This window comes from Lactuca virosa, chromosome 4, assembly GCF_052849685.1.
Source record: "Lactuca virosa cultivar CGN04683 chromosome 4, Lactuca_virosa_CGN04683_v6, whole genome shotgun sequence".
NCBI lineage: Eukaryota > Viridiplantae > Streptophyta > Magnoliopsida > Asterales > Asteraceae > Lactuca > Lactuca virosa.
This window is the reverse complement of record NC_136429.1, coordinates 8503366-8512120: the sequence shown is the minus strand read 5'-3', so window position 1 is coordinate 8512120 and position 8755 is coordinate 8503366. Positions and strand designations below refer to the sequence as shown.

Here is an 8755-nt window from a genome sequence, read left to right as displayed (position 1 = left end):
GATTGCAATGTTTACAATGTAAATTCTGATTTCTGGATCTAGTTTGACCTTGTCCTCTTTTAGAATCATTAACTTTATTATTAAAACCTGAAATCTGTGGTTTTAAAGTGATAGTCGAAGTTAAAGAACCATTCTTTTGAAGAGACTCTTCTCTAGAAAGAATAGAGAAGGCAGACTTAACATTTGGTAAAGGTTCCATCAAAAGAATGCGACTTTTAACTTGATTGTAAACATCATCAAGACCACTTAGAAACTGCATTAGCTTCATTAATTTTGAATATCACTAAGTTTAGTTGCAGCTTCACACACACATTCAATTAGACTAGTCAAACCATCAAACTCTTTCCACAAGGAATCAAGTTTATTATAGTAATCAGAGAGAGAAGATCCATTTTGTTTTAAGGTGTTAATCTGTTGATGTATGTTAAAGATTATAGAACCATCAGCCTTATTATAGGTTTCAAATAACTCATCCCAAATATCTTTAGCTTTATCAGAATAGACATGACTATCATATATACCTTCAGAAATTGATCCTAAAATCCAATTACACACAACAACATTAACACGTTCCCACTTAGAAGCTTTAGAAGTTTCAGTGCTTTCAAGAGTAATAGTACCATCTAAAAACCCTAATTTGTTTCTAGCTTTCAGACCTCTAGTCATAGCACTACGCCACAACCTATAATTTTCATTACCGGACAACTTAATTGATATAATAGAAGTCACAAAATTATCAGAAGGATGTACATACAGAGGATCATCAAAGTCCACAGAACTATCTTTAGGAGTACCACTCCCTCCAGGTGTTTCACCAGCCATAAAGAATCACACAAATAACAAACAAATAGCAACCAAACCAAATAACACAAGCAAACACATGTGTTGACTTTTAGTCCAGATGGTCACCACAGTATGTCGGGGCCCAAGACAATCAACACAGAGTCAAAAAATAAGAACTAACTTGAAGAAAACAAACAACAATTAACTGGTGTGAACAAGACACCAGGATCTCCCAAATCTTTAACTACAAAAGGAGTAAAAGAGAACAAGAAAACCTCACAGTGCTATAAGCAACAGAAGTTTATCAGAATCGACTCCCTGAATCCGTTCCCTCTAGGGTTTATCGGTGATGAAATCCGACCCCAAGAGAGGTATTTCAGATTAGAGAGATTGATCAATTAATCCAAAGAACACAACAGCAGAACAACAACCAAGGTAACAATCTTGTTAATCTGCAAGATCAAACAAAGAAAACTCGCAGTACCAGAATCTCAAAAGGAAACATATCGTGTTTAGGAAACTATAACAAAACCCTAAAAACGAACAAAGCGGAAAAAGCAACAGATACCTTTTCGACAAATCGTCAACACGAAAATCACAAGAAGACGAACAAGCAACGAATCGAAGCGTCAGGATCAAAAAACATGAGCCTTACAGCTCTGATACCATGTTGAAATTAGACAATACAGATTTCCCAACATCTTCATTTCTTATATCATTAGAGGATTAAGAAACAGAAGGTTTTCACAAACTTACAAATAAACCTCACTACAAAGAACCTACTATACTCTCTTGCTTTATCACTCAACCCTAATCTAAACAGATGATACAAATATATTCATCTGAAACTCCATACTAACCATAAGAGAATAACAACTCATCAATACAACAGATGAACAAAACAAGATCAGAAAGAAACGAGAGTACTGAAAGAAAACCCTAAACAAGAAACCCTCTCTCTGAATCGGAAAGTGATAAGATCAGGAAGTGATAAGAACTGATGAACAACACTCTTCCTTAGTATATATACTTCGGATACTCGAATATGGAGCCACCCATAAAAGAACCGATCCATCTTCTGACCCGCGTGTGCTTTCCCTGCAATTTCACTTAGCACCCAACAAAATATATATTGACTAACTTTTACCCCTTATTAACAAGACCTAACATATTAAGTTAATAAATATGAGATTGAACCTTTATTACTTTCAACACATTGCTTAAGATGAATGCTCGATCTGATGTTCGTTCGATCCAAAAAGATGTTGAAGAAATGTTAGGTCCAACTCTGGGTTTGAAGAATGATCCTCATCAGATTAATTCTTTATTTGATGTTGAATTTGGTGTTGAAAATCATTTGGACTTGAAAAAAAGATTGTTGATTTGTCAGAAAGTGTGATCGGGGTTGTTGAAGATCGCTTGGAATTGAGCACAATTCCTTTCAAAGGAGAAGGGAATGATGTGAATACGATAGGTGATGCGAAAGGAGAATTGGTTGAGAAAGGCGATTTGAGTGAAAGGGCAGATAGATGTGAAAAGGATGACAAATGGATGTGATTAACTATGAATGGTTGCAACCCATCGCAGTTACTGAAGAATGGATGCAAACGAGTGCGATCCATTGTGAACGATCGCAACGCATTACAGTCTAAGTTACCTGGGTGGGAACGTCAAAACGAGAATGAGATCCGGAAGACTAGTTGTGATTACGACCCTCGATGTACTGTCCAATGTGAAAGTCAATTCTTGGGGACAACACCACGTGGAGTTTGCGTGGTAACGTATGAAAACTAAGGCGGAAAATTTCCTTTTTAGGGTGTTATGTTGTTCTCACTTCTATTTCAGCTCCAATAAAGTATGAAGAGACAGTTTCTTCATTAAGGCAACCCCCTTTTGTAGTTTGTAGCAAGGTGTATTTCCTAGCCTAAAAAGGCAGACTTTCCATATTTTGGGTGTGTCTTAGTTTTATTTTCTCGATGTATTTTTATTTGTTTGTTGTGTGTCTTAGGCTTTAAATAGCCATTTGCCTTTCAGTTGTAAGTATCGACGAATTTTATGAAATCAAAGAACTTTTGTTCATGAGTTGTTACAACACTCAAAACCCATCATTTGAGGGATGCTTTCCTGATCTTGATAGAATGCAAGTTAATAGGTCTTAACTTGTTTTCACCGATCTTCAATCTATAGGTCTAGATTGTTTATCAAATCTATCATTTATTTTTGTTCTTGTTCTCGTTTTTGCTCCTAATCTACCCATTTTTCTATCTTCTTTGTGGGTCTTGTTCTTCTTGTTCTTGTTTCCACTGTTAGATAAAATCCAAAAAAAAAATCCAAGCCTTACACACACATCACTTCCTCCCTCTCTTTATCTCTCTCTTCTTTCTCTTTCCTCTTTTAAAGGTATATCACTCCTTGTGTGTGGTATTGAAGTGTGGCAAAATGAGAGAATGTGACACCACTTCCTCCAGCCTAATGTCATCTATGTATTGTAAGTGAGAGATAGTTGGGCCGTGGTATTTTTTTTTCCATATATTTTTAGAACTAGCACATACTATCAATTTGATTTAGGTTATCCCTAGTCCACCAATTAATGTTTTTACCAAGACAAACTCCGATTTGTCTTTTCCAGATGTTGGCTTATAAACATTTAGTAGCCCATGTTAAGTGATGTCGGCTTATGATATATGGAATGAGTAGATATGTAAACGGGATATGACATTGGTATTGGGAGAGGTATGCTTTAAAAAAACTTATTCTTCCATTACCACCTTATTCATCCTCATAATCATAGTACACATACATAATCACCTTTAGTTATATACACTCACAAAAGAAAATGATGGAAAAAACAAGACAAATACTTTAAAGAAAGACCACTCATTCCAAATTCTTCCTCGATTGGACAGAGCAATTATGACCATTCGAGTAGGAGAGTGAAAAAACCCAATCATGTTTATCATATATGATTTAGTCAACTGTGACCATCCAACTTCTCTAAGATGCTATCTTTGGTCAAACAGTCAACCTCCATGAACTTGAAAGAGTCCATTTTTCCACAACTTTTCAGTATACGAAAAAAGTGGAAATCAATAATGGAGTATGAAACGTCGGAATTAAATTATTGAACTGCAAACTGATGCTAGAGAAAAAGACTAGTGCTCAAAGACATCAATACTCTGGTCCCCATCATGGATTTCTAAAGTTTAATGCTTTCCATCAGAATCTTGAAAATTACACCACATTTTATCAAAATTTCCATTTATTTTTATTTATTACCATAGATCACACCAACAATTCACAACATCAATTCCCTAAACTTTACACACATTTCAAAATAAATAAATAATGAAATAAAAAGTGATTTACCCTTTGTCCCCATCATAAATTTCTTTAGTTTTATGCATTCTGCCAGAATCTTGAAAAGTACACCAAATTTCAAGAAAATTCCCTTCTTTTTTCTTATTTATTACCATAGATTACACCAACAATTCACAATTTAACTTCCCTAAAGATTACAAGACACTTTAAAAAGATGAATAAAATAAAATAGAGAGATTTACCCGCATGAGATTTTTTTTTTTTAACGTTTTTCAGTTGTGCTTCTGTTTGAGGACCATAACTTACTAAACATTCGTTTAGGGCGATTAGGAAGTGAACAAAGTTGCTTCACTTTTGAAGAGTTAGCTTGAAAATGTTCATCCAAATCATCATCTTCAGCTAACTTCATTCTTAATGTGGAAAGACTTGATTTTGGTGATTTAAGACCCGAAACACTCCATTGATCTTCTGGTTGTACCATGCTTCTGTTGGTGCTTATTGAGCCTGGTGGCCTTGATGTTGCATCATCTTGAGCAGCTAATAGTGCTTTGATGTTACTGGGCAGATCGGTCAGCTGCCCGCCAGCCATAGCTGCCCGAGCTTGCTCAAAGAAAAGGACTTGAACCACTACACGTAATGGGAGAAGTTCGTTTTGTGCTGCATGCATGCAAACTTCCATTGATAACTTCTTGCAATCAAGTATTCTACAAAGTCGCTTCCTTTCTGTTTTGTTGAGGTTTGGATGTGACTACATAAAAAGAGGGTACATTTTTCAAAGCCTTATAAGAATAAAAGTTTTTAAAATGCCTTATAAGAAAAAAAAAATGAAAATAAGATGCAATAATAAAAAAAACGAAAGTAGAATGCTACAATAAACAGATAAATGAAAGAGCGTTTTGATTTATTGACCGAAATTAGAAGATGGAAATCAAATTATACCTTGAGATAAGTATCAATGCCTTTGTAAAGATCATCGTGATCCAATCTAGCAAAATCAGGAATAGCTTCAGCTAAAGCAGTGAACTTCGACAATGGCAGATTCACGTCTCTAGCAATCTCCTGTAAATATCCATCGACAAGCTTTGCCACTTTGATCTTAGAGCTATGAGAAGCAGAAGAAGACCTCCTACTTTCCTGCAACTCAAAATCACCATTATTCGCTGACCTTGACCTTCTATGTCGCTCAAATCGACCCTTTAAATATACAGGACTTGTTGGTGGACTTTGACTTTGTAACATGAACTGGTCCAAAATGTTCAAAATTACATCGACATCATAAATCATGTCGTTTGAAGAAGATGGAATCAATAAATCGGGAACTGTTGCTTCCTCTAATTGAACGCCGATTCTTCTAGATAGTTCCGTTCTTGAAGAAGATGAAGCTCGGAGAATATTCGCTGCTTTTAATAATTTAAGCAAAAAGCTACAAGAAACCGAGTTTCTTTCCATTGGTAGCAAACTGATTATTGATTCCAGTAACAACCGACTTTTCGAATTCGAAGGATTTGAATCGACATCCTTTTCAAGATTTCTTGAAACGTTTGGTAGCCATTTGGACGCATATACCCTCAACGCGTCCCCAACAAGATTTGCAGGAACTTTGCCACCGGATTTTAGGGCAATCATCGTTCTCCAATAAAGATCGATACCCAATTCGGAAAGATCCTCCGCCCACCACCCTTTCCCACCGGTTTTATTATTCCGGTGACTTTCACCGCCGCCATTACAAGAAATATCATCTCTGTCCCTCCCTCGCCGGGAATAGCTATGGGATAAACTCACTTTCGAAGGGTTAGAAAGGACTTTTGACGCGATGGCTTCGATACACCGGCTAGTGATTCCCAAATCTTCAGACCATAAATGGAATGGCTTTGTGGATTGAAGTGTTATGATTGAATCTTTCCAGCCGTTGAGGATGCAAGAATTGAGGAACACATCGAGTTTGTAAACGAGATTCCCTTTCTCGACATCTTCTGTCATTTGAAGGTATTCGGATGCACAACGCGCTGCTACGATGTTGTAAGCACTGAGAGTAATTGTGATTCCGTAGCAGAATTTTGCACATAATTCGAAGGATTCTGTGCCTCCTGGGAATTCCGGGAGTTGGATTATTTGATGTTGGGAGGACGATTCTGGGCTTTCGGAACAGAGTCTTTGTAACCGCAAACACTTGGATAAAAGTGGAAACTGTTTTCCCAAGAAAAAACAGAGCACAAACTATCAAATTTCTAGAATTAAAATCAAAACATCTTAAAATTGGTGGTAATTTGTTTCAACTGTATTGGATTATACAATAGGAATTGTAATATGTAAAACCCCTTTTGTGTAATTGAAGTAAATTCATAGAAAACATATGCGGAAATTACGATTAAAAAGTGTTTACCTTGTGAAGCAAATATCTTGTTCCATTTACTTGAACTACAAGATCACTAGAAACTTCGGAGGAAACTGATCTGAATTATAACAAAAAAATTGAATCGAGTGATCAAGTTGTGTGAATTACAAGGTAACATTGAAGTAAACTTCAGAGGAAACTGATCTGATGCATGTACCTTACAGAGTCTGAATTGTAAAAAGTATCAGGCCGAGAACCAAGTTTCATAAACTTCATGGCTGATTTTTGTTCTTGTTGAACTCCTTCAATTCACTAGTTTACGTTTTCAGTTCACGATTATGTTCATAACTAAGCACGAAGAACCGAAATCAATCTTGTCTCCCACTCGAAACGATTCCTATATCATATGAACAAAAACAGAGCACAGTTAGAAAACTGTCAAATTCCCATTTTTCGTAACCCAAACAGATTCTCAAAATCAATTAAACCCTAAAAAACTCAGGAAATTCCCTGACGAATCATATAAAAGCTTTAAGATTTTGATGATGGTTAGAATGTTGTAACCAGACGACAAAATCCCACAAAATAAAACAAACTCTGAAGTGATTTAATTCGAATCTTGACACCTCATTTTGAGATTCCATATGAAATCTATCAAGATCACGCAGAATAATCAATGAAAACACAGTATGGTGATGAGATTTTATGGGTTTTGTTTTATGAAACAAAAAAGGAGGGTAATAAAGAACAGAGGAAGACCTGAAAACTTGAAAATGGGGAAGAAGATTCATTCAATCATGGCATCGATGAGAAAATATTTAGGAACAATCAAGAGTAAGACTGCGATAGAGAAGAGATAACAGTGGAGTTGTGTGTGAAAATGCCAGCGTGCTAATGGCAATTGAGAGAAAAGGCGACTCCCACGTGCTTATCCTGCGCCCACTTCCTTCATAATTGTCTCACAGCAAATTCTTCCCGCAAATAAATATATAACAATTTCAAGATAATATTTATTGTTTTACTGTTAATTTATTCCTTTATTTTTATTTATTACTAATAAATATAAATAACTAAGTTTCTTTCAAGTATCTTTAAATAAAGAAAATCAGGTGTACCCCTCCCTTGTATTAAATAAAAACTTTTAGTTATCATAAGACATCATATCATCATATTCATAGTTTCAATCTAATAACTCTAGAAAATTATATACTTTTTCTTGTTAATAAGTGGTTGTTATATTTAATTGGTAGAGCTATAAACTTTACAATTATATTTTGTTATAATAAAGAACATTTGAGATATTTAATAAAGCCTTTAAACTAAAATAAATAGCTTCATGTACGATTTAAACAATCTTTATTGAATACATTGGTGTTTATAGTAAGACATCAATGTCATTAATAAATTAAAGATGTTCACATCTAAATATAATCCAAAATGATACTGAAAATATATTACAATTAATACAAGATATTATCGTACATTTTAAGAAATCATAGCCCACCATATAATATTTATTTATTATTTGTCAATAATAATGATGAATTGAAGTTGCTAGGTTGGTTACCTTTTCGGGTCGTTCTTGAATCAAAATACGGGTCTGGATCTTGAATCATTGTATCTCACCTCCCTTGAATCATCTTGTACAAAATGATTTTTAGCAATGATTGTTATTGCCCTTAATCATGGGTTTCTCTTCAAACAAAAATTTAAAAAAATAAAAATACTTCAGAACTGTTTAAGAGGGTCTACAATGAGAAAATTTTGCAATTTATTAAGTAGAACAACAAACTTTTGTAGTAAAAGAATATGGGAAAAATAGTGTAGGTGGATGTAAAGATAAAGATGGAGGCTACTAAAAAGAGGAATAATAATATATTTTCAAGATTTCAACTATACTTTTCTTTCATGTAGAAGGGCCACAAGTGGATAATTTATAGTAGCCACAGCCCACAAGTGAAACTCCTCCTTTGAATCGCATTTGGAATCCTTGGTTGTAAGCTTTCATGCATTTATGACAATGGGGTCAATTTTGATTTAATGAGAAAATTTCTTTAAAAGATATGGACCATTTCCTAATTATTATTGTATAATATATAGACTTGTTGAATGGTTTGTAGAAAGCTTGTTTTGAGGTTGTGTTAGACTGCATTTATTTGATGGTTGGACGTGTTTGTCCAAATGGTTTCATACTTATTTATTTATTTATTAAAGAAGATTGAAAATCCAAAATAGACTAACTTCTCTTCATTTATCAAAGGATAAGTAAAGTTTAAGATTATTTTTTTGCGTTGCATATGATTTATTTCGTTTGGATGT

The 8755-nt window shown here is 34.6% G+C and overlaps 2 protein-coding genes across 3 annotated transcripts; both read right to left on the bottom strand.

Annotated features, from left to right (window-relative positions):
- Positions 1-267: 267 nt before the first annotated feature.
- LOC145104090 (uncharacterized) lies at positions 268-822 on the bottom strand. The gene has a single exon (XM_079041373.1). It carries the CDS (start codon positions 820-822, stop codon positions 268-270), a length of 555 nt encoding a protein of 184 aa, XP_078897499.1.
- A 3394-nt stretch (positions 823-4216) lies between these two features.
- LOC145169289 (Phototropic-responsive NPH3 family protein) lies at positions 4217-8296 on the bottom strand. 2 transcript variants are annotated; one of them, XM_079087856.1, is made up of 5 exons: positions 8004-8296; positions 6654-6833; positions 6485-6554; positions 5041-6288; positions 4217-4849 (listed from the first exon to the last, which is right to left on the bottom strand). In XM_079087856.1, exons 2-5 carry the CDS (start codon positions 6710-6712, stop codon positions 4364-4366), a joined length of 1863 nt encoding a protein of 620 aa, XP_078943982.1. In that variant the 5' UTR covers positions 6713-6833; positions 8004-8296; the 3' UTR covers positions 4217-4363. The 2 variants fall into 2 exon arrangements, with proteins under 2 accessions (XP_078943982.1, XP_078943981.1); XM_079087855.1 differs by lacking the exon at positions 8004-8296 and adding an exon at positions 7196-7403.
- Positions 8297-8755: the final 459 nt, after the last annotated feature.